Source organism: Muntiacus reevesi, chromosome 2, assembly GCF_963930625.1.
Source record: "Muntiacus reevesi chromosome 2, mMunRee1.1, whole genome shotgun sequence".
NCBI lineage: Eukaryota > Metazoa > Chordata > Mammalia > Artiodactyla > Cervidae > Muntiacus > Muntiacus reevesi.
In genome coordinates, this window is record NC_089250.1 from 203121271 (window position 1) to 203140174 (window position 18904).

General features: G+C 55.6%; 1 protein-coding gene across 2 annotated transcripts in view; it reads right to left on the bottom strand.

Moving 5' to 3' along the window:
- Nucleotides 1–852: 852 nt before the first annotated feature.
- The window catches only part of NSMCE1 (NSE1 homolog, SMC5-SMC6 complex component), a 35414-nt gene continuing 17362 nt past the window's right edge, over nucleotides 853–18904 (bottom strand). For both annotated transcript variants that reach the window (XM_065924534.1, XM_065924535.1), the window contains 6 exons: nucleotides 10139–10260; nucleotides 9050–9127; nucleotides 7669–7815; nucleotides 2747–2863; nucleotides 1551–1671; nucleotides 853–1069 (listed from right to left, as the gene is read on the bottom strand). In XM_065924534.1, coding sequence (XP_065780606.1) covers nucleotides 990–1069; nucleotides 1551–1671; nucleotides 2747–2863; nucleotides 7669–7815; nucleotides 9050–9127; nucleotides 10139–10260 — 665 coding nt within the window. In that variant the 3' untranslated portion in view covers nucleotides 853–989. The remainder of the gene's footprint in view (nucleotides 1070–1550; nucleotides 1672–2746; nucleotides 2864–7668; nucleotides 7816–9049; nucleotides 9128–10138; nucleotides 10261–18904) is intronic.

An 18904-nucleotide genomic window follows, 5' to 3' on the forward strand; every position in this document is an offset into this window, starting at 1 on the left:
GTCTGAGTTGGGTTTTCTATCATGACTGAAGGGGTCCTGACTGATACTGGGGTGGAAAGGAGGTGAGTCAAGGAATTAAAGTAGTGTGGCAAGTGATGGTCGAGGACGTGGGCATCGAGGCGGTGACCACCTCGCCAAGATCTAAAGGGTGAACAGGTGCTGTCGGCAAGGGCAGGACATGCAAGGGGAGAGCAGGCAGGCGGAGGGACCACTTAGGACAGAAATGCCACGCCCTGGAAAGTGGGAAGGCAGAGAGTGAAACACACAAGGCCCCACTGCATGGCCTAAGCCTCAGGGCAACGGGGGCATCAGGAGCTCCAGCAGGGGTGGCGGGCACCTTGGGAGGGTGACCCTGGGGGAGAAGCCGGGAGCAGGGCGGAGAGGAGGGGAGCTGGCCCAGCCTGGGTGGTGGCCATGGGGCTGAGGGCCATCCGGCAGGTGGCCTGCATGGGACTTGGTGGCAGGCTTGATGCAGGAGGCCCAGGGGAAGGAGGCATCCAGGCCGACTTGCTGGCTCCAGCCTGGGGCAGCTGCAGGCGGTGCAGAGAGCCCCGTGAGGACACACAGCCTCAGCCCCTCCCGCAGCCTCGTGCTGTTAGGGCCGGTGCGTTTGGGCCAGGGAGGGTGTGGGGCGGGTCCAAGGCCAAGGCTCCCGCATGTCCAGTAAGTCGGGCTGGCCAGTGTGGACAGGACCAGTGACCAGCGCTGGGGCCTGAAGGCCGCCCTGAGCAAGTGGCCTTGGGCCTGCTGGGCAGGAGGCGCTCGGCCAGCCTCGGCCTGGACCTGAGCCCGGACCCCCAGCTCTCAGTAAGCACCAGGAGAGGGGTGTGCCGCCACAGATGAGGCCGCAGAGGCTGCTGAGCAAGTTTATTCAAACCTGTTAACAAGCGAACGTACAAGATAAAAAGAGGTGATCCACGTGAACCATGAAACTGATGCCTCTCTTCCCAGTGGAGCACTCGGTCACTCCCCCGAAGGTGACGTCCTGGCTAGTGCTGCCGGGACCGCAAGGACCTTTTGTTCGATCTGGACATACCAGTCTCCCTCTCCTTCTCGGGGTCGAAGACCTCTGTACACAGAAAAGCCAGAAGGTACTGTGAGTGGCGGGGTTGGCAGATGACCCCAGTCACAAGTCTGTGCCAAGGACTCTGTCCCACGAAGGATGTTACCCTCCAGGAAGGCAAAATGAGCCCCAGTCTGGGGACGCGCTTTCACCTCCCCTCCAGAGACAGCTGCAGGGGAGGGGAGAGCCTCTACTACACCAGACCCCCTCATGTCTCAGGGTTTCTGCTGGGTTCCAGAGGGCCTTGTGGAACCAAGGCTGGCAAGCAAGCCGGCCTACACTGACTGAAGAAGGTACTTCAGTATGCAGGGCCCGGGTTCCGCACACAGTCCATACTCCAGTATGGAGCCCCTGTTGGGGTGCCCTGTCCAGCCCCCGCCCCGGTGCCCCCTCAGGGCCAGGAACGGACACTCTGGCATACACACAGCCCTGCCAGCGCAGCTCTGTCACAGGGCAGGAAGAAAGCGAGCGGCTTGGGGACACAGACCTGGTACCTCGTGGGGCCAGTAGTCGTTACAATGGGGGCAGTGTGGCTCCGCGCTGGACTGGAAGTACTTGGCCACACAAGGTAAGTGCATCCTGATTCCACATGTCTCGCAGCTTTGACCCTGAAATGAAAAGGTGATGGCCTCAGAGCCCGCTACACACCTCCGTGTTCATAACCCTTCAGGAGACTGCAAGGAAGGCATCCCACCAGCTCGGTAATTTTGTCTTCCAGGCCCCAAACTGATAATGAGAACACCACCTCAGTCTTCAGTTCAGTGGGTTTTAGTAAAGAAGCTGACAAGTGAGTGCAAAGAGAAAAACTCAAGGCTCCAGAGGCCAAAGCAGGGCGGAGTGGGTGGCAGCCAGGCCCCTAGAGCAGCAAGGCTGCCCACAAGCCTGGACTCTGAGCACGAGCGGGTCCTGGGGTGGGCATGAAGACAACCACAACTTTCAGAAGGCGCTTCAGAGATGTAGAACAGAGCTTTAAACAGCCGTGTGCACACTCTGTTCTAGAAATTCCACTCTTGGGATTCCAACCCACGAAAAATAACCACCAGGTGCCCAAGGATGGATGTGCCAAGAGGTCCAGCCTGGTGCAAGTGACAACTGCAAAAAGAGAGAATGAAAAAGGAAGAAACACAGGGGCTTCCCTGGGCTCCTGTGGCTTAGACTCGCCCTTCCAGCGCAGGGCGTGCGGGTGCGGTCCCTCGTCAAGGAGCTGATGCCCTGCGTGCCTCACTGCCGAGAAACCAAACATAAAGAAGCAGAAGCAATGCTGTAACAAATTCAATAAAGGCCTTAAAAACGGTTCACATTAAAAAAAAAAAAATCTGAAGCAAAAAGATAAAAACAGAATTATCTAGCACCAGTCCAGCTGCTCTGCTTTGAAGCCATACAACGTACGCAGAAGCAGATAGCCAACAGGAATATGTGGCTGGGACAGAAAGATGTGTGGCACACTGCTGCCAAGATAACATGGGCCCCACAGAAAACTACTGAGAGCCGTTCTGGGGGAAAAAAAAAAAGGCCTGGAACAGAACAGAAGGACCGGGGGGAGAGGCAGGCCCCCATGCAGTTGTCGTCAGGTGCTTCTGAGGAGACACCCATCGTCTGCTCACGTCGGGGAAGTTCCAGGCGTGTCAGAGGCCTGGGCCCTGAGTGAGTCCTGGAGAGTGCCCCCCGCCTGGCCCCGGGTACCTGGATGAGCAGGCCGCGGCAGATGTTGCAGACCTTCACGGCGTCAGGGTACGTCTCCCGGATGTACTGCTCCATCTCCAGGATGGCCCGGCCGTGCAGGGTGAACTCCCCTTCCTTCTGTGGGAACGCAAGGCGGGGGCATCTTTGATGAACTGGCACACCTGGCCCACTTCCCGCCCGGGAGGTACCTCTGTTCCCACGACCCAAGGCCAGGAAAGGGGCAGAGGTCCACACACCCCTTGCCCCACAGGCATTCATACCGACCCCCTGTACAGCCTAAAGTGGGGAAAACTCAGGTGAGACCTGGAAGAAAAGCGAGGCGAGGACCTCCGCCCCCCACTTCCTTAGCACCTTCCTTGCGCCTTCACAGACGAGAGCCCTGGAGCTGCCCCGGCACCCCCGGCAGCCCCGGATGAGGACAGAGGCCAGCAAAGGGAACCGTGACCCCACAGAGTGAACCCCACAGCCCTGAGCCAGGCTCCCGCTCCTTCCTCTCCCGCCCCTAGGGAGCAGCACAGCAGTGCCTCCCAGCACTGCTGCCTGGAGCCTCCGCCTGGACCATCCAAGATCACGTCCACCCACACCACTTCACAGACGATGCTGGAGGTGGTCCAGGGAGGCCCCAAACCAAGTGGCCATGGGGCGTGGTGAGGCCTCCTGGCTCCCGTATACAGACAGTCCACACGCCGTGTAACCCCAAACCATGGGAAAGCCAGAACTATGGCTGAAACACTTGGCTGACCCTATGGCCAACACACAAGCAAGAGGCAGGATGAGGGAGACCTGGCTGGAGACAGTGTCACAGAAGGTCATGGACGTTTGTGCATCCGAGTCACCTGAAGGGCTGGGACGGGAACTTCCCGACCATGTGCTGGACCCCCGGGGGTGGAGGGGGTGCCGGGGGGCCTGGGCAGAGGCGCACACAAGGGCGGTGGGGCAGGAGGGAGAGGTTGGCGGGGCAAGCTTTGCAGAAGCCGCCACCGGAGCCTACGGCTGCTGGCTTAGCTCAGCCCCCTGCGCCCACTTCTCTACCTCATGTCACACGAGAGGGGCTCCCGCCCCACACCCCGTGCCCACGACTCCCGCCTCCATCCAGTGTGCTGTGTCACCCGGCCAGGGAAGTGCGTTCATCCTGGGCCTCCAGTGTCGGGCAGGTGACCACCCAGGAGGAGATGGACATGGGTGCTGAGTTAGAGAGCCGGAGCGACGACCGTGGGGAGCAGGGCAAGCAGGCAGGACAGAGTCCAAGGACTCCCGCGAGTGGAGGGAGGCCCAGCCCGAGGCGCCGGTGTCCTACACCGCAGACTGTCGGGGAGGGGACAGGAGCTCCGTGCCCTGGGGAGCAGGGCATGAGAGGGCGGGGCCCCGAGGCCGTCCCGGGGCCTGTGGCCGCTACCTTCTCATAAGCTCCACGTCCACAACGAGGCTGTCCCCATAGCCACCACCGTCATCTACCCTCCCCTGCGTGCCCCTCTGACACTCTGCGGAGACCTGACCTCTGGGAGGCCCAGCCCCGTGAGGCACCGCCATTCTCGGGCTGAAGAACTGAACTCCTTTCTGCCCATCTCCAGGCTCACCTTGTGCCCCCTCTCCAGAGCACCCGGCCTCACTCAGCTCCTTGAGCCCACCCCGCCCGCTCGGGGGCAGGCCGCTCCCTCTGCTCCGGACCATCGTCCCCACCCCGACCAGCTGCCTCCTCCCCAGCCTGCGGCGGGTGCCACTTCCTCCACCGGGGGCAGGTCCCCTGTGAGCGCTGCTTCCTCTCTGTGGCTCTGCTTCAGCGAGAGTGGGGCTGACGGCCAGCTCTCTCCCAGACCGAGAGCCAGGCCTGGTTGTGCTCCCCTGCGTCCCCAGCACTCGGCCGTGGCGTGAAAACACCTAAGGGCAGAGTATATAACAGCCCTCACACTGATCCCAAGGAGGAATGCCAAGGTCGGAGCTGAAGTTCAGAGTCAGGCTTGAGCCACATTTACTAAATGCCTACCACCTGCCTGAAAGTGCCCCGTGCTCATCGCTCATGACAGCACTCAGCCCTCTGCCACCAGGAGGGGCAGGCTGCCCTCGAGCTTCAAGGAGGATCCAACCCCGAGTGACCTCCCAGGCCTGACAACCACCCTCTGAGCTGGGGCCCTGTGGTGGGGGCTGGCCCCTAGGCTGTGCAGACGTGCTGCTGCCAGCAGACACCCAGGTTCCCAGGATCCACACTTCTCTGAGGCCACCTCCATCTCAGAGCCTCGTCCACTGACCCTGACCACCCCCCACCTCAGGGCCCCCAGGGGGCTGCATAGCTGCCTCAGCAGCTCCGTGCCGAGGCGGAGCCTTGCACAGGGCACCGGGCAGGGCTCTCCCGGTGCTGGAGGGGGGAGGGGGTCCCATCATAACGAATACAGTGCTGCTGGGGGACACATCCCCCCAGCATGGCCTCTGAGGAAAGACCCACTTCCGAGAGGCTTAGGACTCAAACATGGTCCCTCCGGTCAGGGTGCTGCTCCAGGAAGGCTGGTCAGAGCACCAGCCAGCACTCGCCCCGCGGCCCTCAGCTGGTCCTTCACAGTGACACAGAACACATGGCCACACCCGTGCTGATCAGCCTAGAGAGCACTCCACCCTCAGGACAAACACCGGCCAGCCATCACGGTCCTCATCTTTCAGATGGGAAACGGGCTCAGAGGCGAGACGCCACCCCCAGAGGGAGAGGCCAGGCCAGAGGAGGACCTTGGTGTGTCCCACCACCACGCCCTCCCCCTCCCCACTCTGTTCCTTCGTCCACGTGAGGCCCAAGGGATCAGTCAGTGGGGGGGGGGTGCTCCCTCAAGACCCACGGGACTTCGGAGGCCAGTGCTCACACAACCCCCAGACCTCAGGAAGGCAGCACCAGCGCCTCCACTTCCCCAAGGAGGAAGCAGAGAGGACAGGAGCCAGGCCCAAGCCACGTCCAGCAGACCCCAGAGGCGTTCTTCCCTCCAGTTGTCCCTGCTCTGGGCAGCAGAGCGTCAGTCCTGACAGAGGCAGGCACCCAGCCCTGCACCATGGCGTGACAGCATCTAAGTGTGCTGGACCTGCATGGCCACCCACGGGCCCAAAGCCGGGCACAGAGGCTGTAACTGGGCGGCAGAGGGTGACCCCGGGGAGACGACAGGTGTTCGTACCAACACAGACTGTATGAGTGCCGGTACCTTCTAACCTACAAGGAGTTCTTATATCATCTCAGGGCTAAGTGTGAGATACATTCTGTTCCTCTGGAACTTCAACTATCTGCCCGGCCACAGTTCAGTAAGCAGCGCTTCCAGGAGTGAAAAGGTACAAAGATGAGGTCACAGTCCCTGCCCTTAGAAAGCTTGGCCCGAGGACAGAGTGCAGTCGGTTATGACCCCTGAGCTTCCCGAAAACATTCCGTATTGCCAAATCCATCCGAGAGAGGAAGAAAAATTGTGACGAAGCAACTGATGGGGCCTGCAGTCATGCTCGTTGGAGCCTGGACACGGTTTGGCCACTTGCCGGGTAGGGGACTTCACCCAGATCACAGAGCCACAGTGGGTCCAGCTACAGAACAGAGCGAAGGGCTCCCTATGGTCACAGGGGGTGAGCACCCGAGCACACGATGTGCAGATATGCCCAGAGGCGCTGACCCCACTAGCGGCTCCCGCTACCCCTGCCCTCAACCGCTGTGGCCGCTCCAGACATTTCCTCCCGTCCAGAAAGCAGCGCAGGAACTGTATGTTTCTGGTCAGACTGCCAGGGCGGCCCACCCCACGATCAACAACTCAGAGCACAGTTGCCGCAACTCCAGAGCTGAGCTCTCCCCGAAAAGGAAGTGAGCATCATGTCACCACAGCAGCGGCCTCCAGCCACAGGTCTGACCACCAAGTGAGGAAGTTGAGGGCCCCTCTGAGCAGTCTTGCCCAGACACAGGCCCAGAGGGGCAGGACCGGGGTGCGCAAGGCAGCACGGAGCCTGGCCAGCTCGGGTTTCTTGGAATCCGTGGTGCATTTGTGGAAAAAGAACTGAAACGTCTGACTGTTCCAGCCAACAGAAATAGACACAGGGCGTCTAGAAACTCGAACCTTTCACAGGTTGCTACAGCTCCTCTCCAAAAGCTTGTCGATACGTCTCTTTGCTCTCTGAGGGCCACCATCTAAGTGAAAGCATCCCAACAGTACTGGCCTTGGAGAACATGACAGTGATAACCATGATGGTAACAGTGACTCCTGTGGGTGCCCAGCACTGGGGCCTGACTCCCACCCCCTCATCCTGCTCCTCACTTACTTGGAGATGGAGCTATCACTCCCCTCTTACAGACGAGGAACATAGGGGCCCCTGCAGTGGAATCCGACAGTAGCACCATGCTCCTACTGACCACACTACACCATCTGCTTGGGGACCAGAGTCCGGGGCCCACACATCTGCCTGAGACCCTGGCTCTGCCACTTCCAGTTGGGCCTCCCACCCAGGTCAAGTGAGTAAACAGGGTCCTCCTCGCAGGGTCACTGTGGGCCTCAATGCAGACAGCAGGGGTTCCTGACCTCCAGGATCTAATGCCTGACAATCTGAATGTGGAGCTGATGTAATATTACCGAAAAAATGCACAATGGGCTTCCCCAGGGCTCAGATGGTAAAGAATCCACCTGCAGTGCAGGAGACCCGGGTTCAATCCCTGGGTCAGGAAGATCCCCTGGAGAATGGAATGGAATGCAATGCAATGCACTTGAATCATCCCAAAAGCATCCCCCCTCCCCACTCTGTGGAAAAGCTGTCTTCCACGAAATCAGTCCATGGTGCCAAAGAAGTCAGGGACTGCTGAGATAAGGGACCTGAACGGGCTCAGCTCAACAGACACCCATTAAATATAATATGATTCTGGAGGAAACAGTGTGATTCACTATAAAAGGAAGCCAAGCTGGAAAACCCACAGTGAGAAATACCTCAATCAGCCACTTGTTCTGCACAAACTTCTGCAGCACGTGCTCAGCTTCCTTCTTCCTCATCTTCTTGCCTTTAAGCTGATCAACCAGGTTCAAAATATTTGTGGAAGACGCAAAGCCAGTGTCTGAGTCAATAATCAGTTCCAACTGGAAGAAACAGGTACCACGTTCATCTATTAGACTGGGGAAAACAACTCTTCAGCAATAATGCCAATTCTGGCGGGATGCAGTGAAACTACTCATATCACAGGCAGAATTGTACAACTCTTCAGGAAAACAGCTTAACAATATGCATCAAAAGCCATAGATATGTTTTGACCCAAGTTGCTCCTGCAACACCATTCCATATGAAGGACCTTAATGCCCCCGAGATCAAGAAGGATCACTTCAGCTCCCTGAAGATGGAGAATATGAGGAATGAATGAATAAGGAAATGGGGCAGCACCCCTCCTACTCAGAAGTGGGCAGGCTGGAACCGGGAAGGGAAGGAGCCAGGGTGGCCCCAGCAAGAGAGCACACTTGGGAGCCGCAGAGCTGCTGCGGACTGTGACTGGGAGAAGCCGGCTGGAAGCTGCCTTAGAACTTCTGCCCACAGCAGAGCAGAGGAACCGGGAAGATAGGCTGCTTGTGCGCGCACATGTGCGCGCCCATGTGTGCATGTGCGCGCGCACACACACACACACACACATGTGTATTTACCATCTTAGAATCCGATTCTCAACCCTGGCTGCTAATGAGCCCCAGAGGCGGCTTAGGAAGCAGTGATTCTAGGACTCAGACCTCAGAGACTAGGACTCAACAGACCTGGAGAGAGGCCAGAATGTCCTCAGTACTCAGTTACTGCATGACCTCAGTTCCTGCCAGGCATCCAGGGCTGAAAACCACTGTCCTCACCAGGTGCTCACCCAGGCAGAGTGGCAAGGTGGCTGAGTGAACGGCTCCGAAGCCGGGTAGGCAGAGCAGCACCCCTCAAATGACTGGACAGATGGATCACTGGGCACCTTCTCAGAATTCATATTCAGCAGTCTGGGTGGAGACGGGCTCAGCCTTTCTGGCAAGCTCCCCAGGGATGCTGTTGAACTCTGGGACTCGAGTGGCAACACCTGCTCACCTGCATCCCACACCCAGGAGGTCCACTGTTATTCAACCAGTTGGAGTCAAACCCAAACCAGCTCTTCTTTCCCAGGCGGCCGTGGTGACCTCCCCAGCAATCACGTGGCGGCTATGAATTCTGAGAGGGGCACTTGGTGACCTGCCCCTGCAAAGGGCTTTCTCAGGCAGCAGGGGGAACCCAGTAAGACTGAAGTTTCCATTTCTGATGAAAGACGGAAGTTTTCTGTAAGAAGCCTGACTGATGGGCAACAGGAGTTGCTGTACTTACAGCCTTTCTAAAGAGATCCAGCTCATTCTCTGCAAAATCTGAGGCCATTTTGGAAATTGAAGTCGTTGCAAGATTCACCTAAAAAATAAGTTAGCGTGAGAGTCGGGCTGCGTCCTTCACTTATCACAGTTAATTCACCTGCAGGCTTTTCCTCCCTCCCCTCCCCCTCCCTACCTCACCAGTCCTGGAGCACTTTTGTCCAGGCACTGTGGGCCACGAGGATAAATCTGTAACCAGTCTTACAGGCTTACATCTTTAGCTCAGTCAGTACACCTAATTTTCAGAGATTTCAGAACTCCCAAGATTGTGCTATAGCTTCCAAACTCAGATAAATTCGGGAAACCTTGTCTGCATGCTAGCGGAGCTTCAAATGCACAAGGCACTGAGAACTCTGGCAGTAAACAAAACTGATTTACCGACTTAACCCAACATTTCCATGACCCTTTCTTCCATGGACCAGGGTTTGGGAAACCCTGGGCTATAGCCCCGTTCTGTGTGGGCCTGGATGGTATAAGCCTGGTCTCTGAAGGCCTAAAGCAGTTCCCTACCCAAAGATGAGGGCTTGTATTTCACAAGCCAGGAGGGGTGAAAAAAAGATCTGAACACAACAGGAGGCCCCAACGAGGTCTCAGTCCTAGTGACCTCACATGTTTCTTTCTTTCCAAAGCTTCCATGTCTTGTTCAAAATGAAAAGGCTTTTTTACTCCTTTACCCCTAATAGTCCATTCATCTAGGATGACTTCTTGCAGAGACCTGGCAACAACCAAAATAAAACCTAATGCATGCTGCCCAATCTCAGGGTGGAGGGGGGATTCCATGTGGGGCAACAAAAGCGAGCGCTGCGTTGAGAGCCAGGCCCAGGTTCTGTTACCCCCAGCCCTGATGGCTGCAGAAGACACCATAGACCAGGGGGCCGGCAGCGAGCGTGGAGACGGGACTGGGTCAGGGAGGTGGCCAGGCCCAGTGTCGTTCGCCCTCCAAGCCCTTGGTAAGGCGAGTGCACCTTCATCTACACCCCAGGAAGGAGGGCAGAGGCTGTCTCCACTGCAGTTCCACATACATCCACCAGGGGGCTCTGTCTGCTCTCACCAGCGCATAAATGGGTCTCCCGTCATCTTCCGTGATGCCTTTCTTTATCTCTATGTACAAGGACTCCAAGACACTGTTAATGTTGTTGATGAAGTCCTCCAACTTCTCTACGGTAGCATTACCTAGAAAAAAACAGGCGAAAGAAAAAAAGCGAAGGGTGCTGCATCAAAAGTGTAGCTTGTTTCAACCTGCCATCAACCAGAACACGAAGCAGCAAAGCCACAACTGGGCGAAGGCCCGGGCCCTGCTGGGTGAGTGCCGATGCCTGTGGCTTCTTCCTTCCTGGAGCGTTCAAACAGACGGCGCTGTCAGGCGGAAAACCTGCCAAGGTCTTCCTGTCTTAGCTGGCAGCCCCTGGCCTCCTCCCCGCCAACCCCCAACCCGAGTTCCCGGCTACCCGATCACCATCCCCACCGGGCACCTCGGTGCAGTGGGCATCACAACCCAACTCCTCTGCAGAGCCTCTGTCCCTGCCCGCCTCACGCAGGTATCATGTCCACCTCTGTCCTTCCGTTCGACACACAAGCACATACTGAACACTGACACGCAGGCCCTGTGTCCTGGCCCGGGGCTGCCACAGTGAAGAATAACAACCCCGTGGTAGGAACAGCCGCTCAGACCGAGCACCCATCCGAGGGAAGACCCTCTGATCTGAGCACTTTTCACACAGTTATGAACCCGTCCTGACTGCAGAGGGGGCAGACTTGCCCAGGGTTCCCCGGGAGCCCCTGACCTGAGTGCCAGCCGCCCCCTGCTGCCCCTGATGGCAGAAGGTGCTGCCCAGAGATGCACGATGAAGCCAGCACCCTTCTCCAGGGCCATCAGGCCATCAGCCTGGGACAGAGCCCGGGGCGCACTGCGGGGGCAGGGAGGATGCACAGCAGACTGGCAGGGGAAGGAGGGACAGCCGGGAGGGCTGCGGAGGCTGCAGTGCAAAGTGGGAGCCAGGTGGCCCAGGACCCCGTGGGCTGGGGGGTGCAGAGTGTGTGCCCGTCCTCTGGGGGCCACGGGAGCCTTTCAGAGCTGAGAGCAGAGAAGGGACATGGTCAGCCTGGTGTCCTGGAATCACCCTGCTGAACTGAGAGACATTTCTTTTCTTCTTTTTTTTGGTTACATCTCACGGCATGTGGGATCTCAGTTCCCCAACCAGGGATCAAACCCGTGAGCTTGACAACAGAAGCACAGGGTTTTAATCACTGGACCACCAGGGAAGTCCCTGTGAGACTTTTAAACCCAGAGCATGTATTACTGTTTTCACTTACTAAAATAACAAATTTCAAAAGATTTGTGCCTTAGAAAAATAAGCTAAGGGGGGAAAAAAAGCAGGAAAAGAGACAATGTAACATTTATGAATAAAGCAATAATAAAACCAACAAAACAAAATGCTGCAGGAAAAAAGGGCAGGAAGGTTATCTACCACACTGATGACCAAGGCCACTGCTAAGAAGGGAACTAAGGTGAGCCGGGGGTCATCCCAGGGCACTTGATATCTGTTTGGCTTCTTACAGAGAGAGGTATGTGTAAGCTCTTTGAATTGCTAAATACTATGAAAGTCTAGCAAAATAAAAGGTCATTCTGGTGGCAGTGGAGATCATGGCCATGTAAGGGCAACAGCTGTGTCATAGGCACAGCTGAGGAGGCCCAGAAAAGCTGATGCACACCCGGACAGAAATACTAAGATGTGCATCACAGCAGGGGACAACCTTCCTTGATTTAATTTGCTTAAGTTAAAAAAAAAAAGTAATTGAAAGAAAAAATTCATATTAATAAACAAATGGTACATGGACATGGCAAAAACTTTAACAGTAGTGTGATGATGTGGCCACAGATGCTATAAAACTGTGATCAGAGGAGAGAGACATGCTCACATTTCCTGCCCCTGTGCCTCTGAGCAAGAGCCCTCCTTCTCACTAGTTACGAAAGCTAACTCGCAGGACACTTTTTCCCAAGAGCTGCTCTGGTGCCCTCCTCCTCTCCCACACCACACAGAGCACCTCCACCGTGGACTCCTCGACCCAGAAAAACTCGGCCGTGGGGAGGGGGCGCCCAGGCACCAAGACCCACATTCCACTGATGGACAGGAGCTACCCCGTCTATCCCAAGTGACACAAGCGGCAAGTCCCACCTCCTCTGAAAGTGAGAATTCACTTTTTCCACTGAAAAGGCCTCTCCTGGGTGCCATTCAGAAAAATGTACTCTGGGGGCGGATCAAAAGCCTCCTGCTGCTTTGGACTTTCCAGAAAGCCCATCTGCAGAGATGAGCTAATAGCCACCCTGCGCCCTGCGCTTCCCCTCGCCTACTGCCTCTGGTTCGTTGTCCAGCCAGCCTCGCTTTTCAGAAACATGAATGTTTTCAAAACATTTTCATCTGAGGAAAAAAAAAACAAACCCACTTCCTATCGCTGTCCTTTATGCAGCAGCACACCCCCTGCTCAGGGGCTCCTGTCCGCTCCACTCACCCCGCCCCCCGTGAGTGTGAGCGTCTGTCAGGGCTCGGCCACAGTCCTCACCTCGGCTGACCTGCATGTGGCTCCCACAGACACGCTGTACCGCGTCATTACCTGGGAATAAGCTTTCCTCCTGTTCAGCAGCACCCCCTCCCCAACTGGACTTCTTGGGGCAACCGAGGCAGCAGGAGGGCCAGCCCAGGCCCGCCCTGCCCCTCTGGGGCCCCCGAGGCCCACCTCTCCTTTCCTCCGATCCCTGAAGGCCATCTGGTGCCTCACATCCGGCCTCACACATATCTAGGAAACTTACCTCCAACCCTCTCTCCTCTTCGCCCCCCCACCCCCACCCCGGCACTCCAACCAGCCAAGCTCCGAACAGGGGTCCCAGACACATCCCTCCCTGCCCTGCCCACTAGACAAGGGTCCTGGGCTCTCTCTCTGTCCTCCCAGAGTCCTAAAGCACTTCCTCCCCTCTCACACTTTGCTCCAGTTACCAGATCTGGCTGCCTAACTCCTGGAGTTTTTCTGCCATGTGTGTGACTTTGGGCGGGGGGGAAGAGACCCCACAACCAGAGAACCGAAGGGCAGGAAGCTGGGGGGGTCAGGTCCCAGGTCAGCCAACAGTGGGCCCAGGCCCCAAGCTCAGCCTATGGGACACCCTCTCAGTCTGAGCGAGGGAGAGCAACCGAGCGTTGGCTGGGGCGGTTCCAGCTGCAGAGGGAGAGGGGCTGCTGCGCTTCCTGAGCCTGGGGACCGTGGGCTCCCCCTGCCCGTTCCACCCAGTCCTGTGTGTTCCCTTCCCAACAGCCTCCCACATGTTTCTTTCTAAGGTAGCCAGAATTGGGAACTCTTGCTTGCTACCAAGATCCCTAACGTGCCCATGAAGGGTCAAGGTAACACAGATCGGTGCTCCCCAAAGTCAAGCCTTCAAACCAGCTACTTTTCACAGCTCTGCCCCCTCTCCCTAGAGCCCATAGTAGAGAAGCTACAGCTGGCAAGTCTGGGCTATGTGAGTGTCTAATGATCCATTTGGCCCCAGGATGCCGTGAGTCCAGGGTCATGATGCCGGGCATGAGACACCGAGCATATCACGTGATTCTGAAGCAACTATTTCCAGTCTTGGTTCTACCACTTTCAGGAACTTTATTAGCAAACTAACAAGTAACATGGCTCTTCCCTTCAGATTCCGAATCAACTAAGGAAAAACGACAGGCTTTAGGTTAGGTATCAGTGTATCAGGTTTCTGTGGGTAGCGCTGGATCAGAGGCTGGGTCCCTCCACACCGATGACTGGCAGTCAGCAAGGTGGGATGACCATGCTCAGCACCAGGGCTGGACTAAGCAAGGGTCTGTAGATCCTCAGCGCCCTGTGCGCTCTCTCCCTGAATGCACAGCGTGCGTACCCATGCCTTTCTTGTGGGCTGTGGTGAAGTTCTACTGTTGGGCTGAGAACAACAGGCCTGTAAATGCAGGGCTCATTTCATCACTGCAAGAACACTAACTCCATAAGGTGAGTTGCTATCATCATCTTTACACACCAGAGTTCAAGCACTTGTCCCGAGCTCCCCCAAGCGGAAATGAAGCCCAGGTCAAGCCTGGGCTTGAAGAAGAGCCCTCAGGGCCTCTGGGGTGCAGAGCAAGCATCCCCCGGGAACATCCCCTGCCCAGACCCCACCAAAGTCACATCTGATTTCTCTAGAACTTGCCCTTAGAGTCACAAAGAGAGACATGGCCAATACAGACAGACAGTGAGTGTGCAGGCAGGGCCTGGGAAGGATGTCAGAGGGCCATGCCCAAAGGATACGCGTGGAGCGGGGCCCAGCCAACATCTCATCCATCGGCCAAGAGAGGAGGTCCAGCCCTGACCATTCGGCCAGGTCACAGCTGCCGGAGGAACTGAACTAAAGGACTCAAAAGAAAACAGAATTTCTCTTTCTAGCAGGAAGTGCCTCCCCATAGGGGCAATTAAGAAACGGGACTCAGGGCAATGGACAGGCTGGGGCAGCAGAGAACCAACAGGATGCTTCTCTGAGGAGTGGGGGCTGGTTCAGTTCATTTTGAGAGACTTTCTTCTAGCCATCACTGTATACATTATCTCTTTTTCTTTAAAAACAAATTTTAATTTAACCAACAGACTTCTTATTAATCAGTCTCTGCTTCCCAGAAGCTTACGGGAACCCAAGGTTCACTGCATGCTTGGGCAGCAGGAAGTCTGCTGCCCTAACTTCTAAGCAACAAGTAGTTTTGTTCCAAACTAGGCGCCACAGATAGGAAATTTTTAGGCAGAGGAAATACTATTTTAGGCAGAGGAAATAACAGCAAAAAATAAGACCCCAGGGGACTGAACCACTCAAGGGCCAACTTGCCCCATGAGAACCCTCTCATCTGACGGGGTGAGCTGGGTGGTCCTCCTGAATTGGGCTGGGGAGCAGACCCCGGGGCTGGAAGAGGCCGGCAGGTAGGCACATTGGGCCGCAGAGATATGCGAGGGGTCCGTCCCAGCCTGGGGCTTTCGTATTAACTGCATGGGGACGATGGTCCTCTTGACTGACAGTGCGATAGGCCAGTGGGAAGACGGGAGCTGACAATGGCACTTCCGTGGTGCAGCTAGTGAACAGTGCTGGGAAGAGCCGGCATGAAAGGACAGCAGGCTTTCATGGGGCAGACAGACTAGACGAGTTCTCTCCATCCGTAAAGCACCTGCTGCAGTTTCGTTCCCTCAGGATCTCATACAAGGCCCTTACGAACAATTGCCAACGGGATACAGTACAGTCTGTTTTCCAAAAGAGAACACCAAGGGTCAGAGAGGTTAAGGACTTAACCAAGGTCACAGGGCAGGTGACCAGAACGTGTGGCCTTCAGTCTGGCACCGCAACCAAAGGACTTGCACATTCATTAAAAAAAAAAAAAAAAAAAGGAAAAAATTCTTACTCAAATATGCAATGAGGTCTGAGAACTACGTCAAAATGATACGGGGGTACGCGGTTAGGAGCACAGATAAAATAAGATTAGTCATGAGTTGTTTTAAGTGGATGATGAGTACATGAGGCTGCACTGTATTATTCGCTCTCCTTATCTCTCTTTTTCCATAATAAAAGGTTAAAAAAATATTTCAAAACTCAACAATACACCCTGGTGCCATTAAGCCTCAGGAGTCTGAAACAAAAAAGGGAAAAATGACAGTGTCTGGTGACAACAGAGATTAGCTCAGGGCTCTTGATGGTGCAGAGGGAACAGGCTTTTAATAATGGGCTCTTTTGGTGAGAGATCTGTCTCCAGGTACAGACATCATTTCCCCCCCTCCCCAAAATCAAGAGGTTATTTTGGTTAGGAAGTCTACCCTTGGGCCTTACTTCGAAAGACAAGGCATAAAGCTTACTTTACAGCCCTCGACACAGTTCCAGCATCTCAGTCACATGCAATTCAGTGCCCTAAAACCCATGGTAACATCGCTGGAGTAGCGACAGGGACACACGCCAACTGTCCATATAAGTGCAGGAAGCCTAACCGTCGGTCACTCCTCTGGCCAGAGGCCTACTGATCAGTACTTCTGGCAAGAGAGTAGCAGGACTCCCATCATGTTGGTACTGAGGTGGGGCAAAGTCCAGATTTGCCAGATTACACTGTGAGTCATCCCAGAAAACCCAACCACTTTCAGCAGAACTTCACTGTTGATGCTGTTCATGTGCATCTCATTTTCATCTCGCCCTCTGAAAACAAGTGGTCCATCCATCACTGAGACGCGTGGCAGCCCCCACCTGCAGCCGTCCAGGCAATCGAGGAGCTGCTGAAGGCTGTGCAGAGCAGAGCTGCCACCCCCGCTGAACCGAGCAGGTCTGCTCTGTCCCTGAGCTGCTCCCTCGGGCCCGTCAGCGCAGAGGCGTGGAGACTGACAAGCCAGCCGTCCACGGAGGCCAGGCGGGAAGCACAGACGTGGACAGCAGTGGGCACAGAGGGCGACGTGGACAGCGAGCGTCCCGTCCAAAGAGGTCGGGCTCTTCTGCCCCAGGCATGTGCCCAATTTTTAGGTTTTTATGAGAAAAATTGTTTTTTCTCATGTAAGAAAAGTTTTTTAAAAGGTTTTTAATAATTAGAAATACTGTAGGGTAAAAACTACACTTGCAAACTAGATCCCAATGACACCACCAGTTTTCAAAACGTGGTGTAGGCTGGACTCCTGCCATAAAGACACAGGGAGACTACAGAAGCCACGCTGTCCCAGGTCCACCAGAGAAGCAACTGTGATTTCTCAGAGGCTGGACTACAAACCACTCAAAGGAATAGACTGTGTCACACACATTCTTCTGACAGACTGAATGTACAAACGGACAATAACCATGTATAAAAACAGCATCGGCACCAACCAACCCAGGAAGTCAACCTATCACCTACAGGAAGCCAACATAACCTCTGAAGAATGACCAAGTCTTGATTAATAACTGACAGCTTCCCTGACTTTTGTCTTAGGCCCAACCAGAGAAAGTCAGGAATGCTCCCCCAAACCAAACACAGGCTGTCTGGCCTCTAGTTAACCCACCTCCAGCTTCCGCGGCCTCCAACTGGGATACCGCCGAGGCCTTCCCTCTCCTGCACGATGGAGCTTCCCCACTCCTCTGCCTGCCATCAAGTCTCCAAAACAAAAGTGCCTTGAGAGAGCAAGCTCTGAGTGAACAGCCCTCGCCTGTTCTAATCTGGGTGGTCTCTGCTTATGCCCACACCTCATACATGTGGGAACTGGCTCAGTGGCCCATTCCCAGCAGGGCTTAGGAAGGGGCTGAAAGGCGTGCAAGCCTGCGGTGCTGGCACAAGAGGACTGACCACTTCTGTCTGGCTCACTGCAGCCCTCCTCTGAGTCCCCACCACCTAGCCCCGTCCTCCACATGCAGCCGCGGTGAGACCAAACCCCGCACCACCACCACCCACCTGGAGGTCACCCGTGCTCCCATCACCACGGCCACACTCCCGTGTGCCTGCTCGCTCTACACTCGGTCGTGCTGGCCTTCCCCTGGCACTCACACCCCCTCAACACCTGCACTCGTCATCTCCCTCTACGAGGAAATGACGACCACGCTTTCTGGATTTTCTAAGAAAACCCCAGTATCAGAAAATCAGCTTATAAAGGGCTTCCCTGGTGGCTCAGTAGTAAAGAATCCGCCTGCCAATGCAGGAGACACGAGTTTGACCCCTAGTCCAGGAAGATCCCGCATGCCACAGACTAGCTAAACCCAAGCATTGCGACTAGTGAGCCTGTCTAGAGCCCAGGAGCCAAAACTACTGCGCCCACATGTCACCACCACTGAAGGCGCGTGCCCTAGAGTCCGTGCTCCGCAACAAGAGAGACGAAGGCAATGAGAAGCCTGTGCACCGCAACCAAGAGCAGCCCTGCTCACCACAACTAGCGAAAGCCTGTGCAGCAATGAAGACCCAGAGCAGCCACAAATAAATAAGTTTAGAAAAGAAAGAAAGAGACTGAGCTTGTGAATTCCTATCGCAGCTCCCAGAGCACTAAGGACCAGCGTCACGGACCTTCTGGGGCTCACCTCCCCACCCCCAGCCCCGGGATCTGAGAGCGGACGCTATGGGGAGGGACGCGCGGGAAGGAAGGGGCAGCAAGGAGCAGGAAGTACTCGGAGCCAGGCGCGTCACCTAAGCTCCCTGTGTGACCCTCACAACTTTTCCATGAGGTAGATCAGATTTCCTTTATAAAACAGAAAGCAAAGACAGAAAGTGAAAAAAACAAAAACAAAAAACTTTCCTAAGGCCCTGATTTGAACTCACGTCTTCGAGAAAAGGCGTCCCTGTTCCTGCCAGCGGCGGGTGGTGATCCTGCGGAAGAGCTCACTCCCAGTCCTCCCACACACCCACAACTCCGCCCCTCGGGGGGGATGCAGCGCAAAACACACTCCAGACCTAATGAGGCCCACGCTTGGGAGAGCGTGGAGCACACAGAGGGCCCAGCTCAGCAGATCCACGCTGGCCTGGGAGGGACCATCCCCACCCCACAGACTTGGACACAGTGACTCTTTCAAGAGCCAGAGATGTGAAAGCCACAGCATGTGTTCACTCCTGGCTGCAGAACTTCCAGAACCCAAACACTCCAGCCTGAGCACACATCACAGCTGCCTGTTGTGAAATTCCATATGTTTGAAAATTCATCAAGTCCCGTTGGAGATGTTACTTTTCATGCCAATTTTATGCCACTTTCCAGTTATGAGCACACGTGTAATCCCCCCTGATTAACTGGAAAGGCAAGCCGGCTGATAGCAGGAAGGTTATTAACTGTTCATCACAGCAAAAGGAGAGGAATGTGCAATGAGATC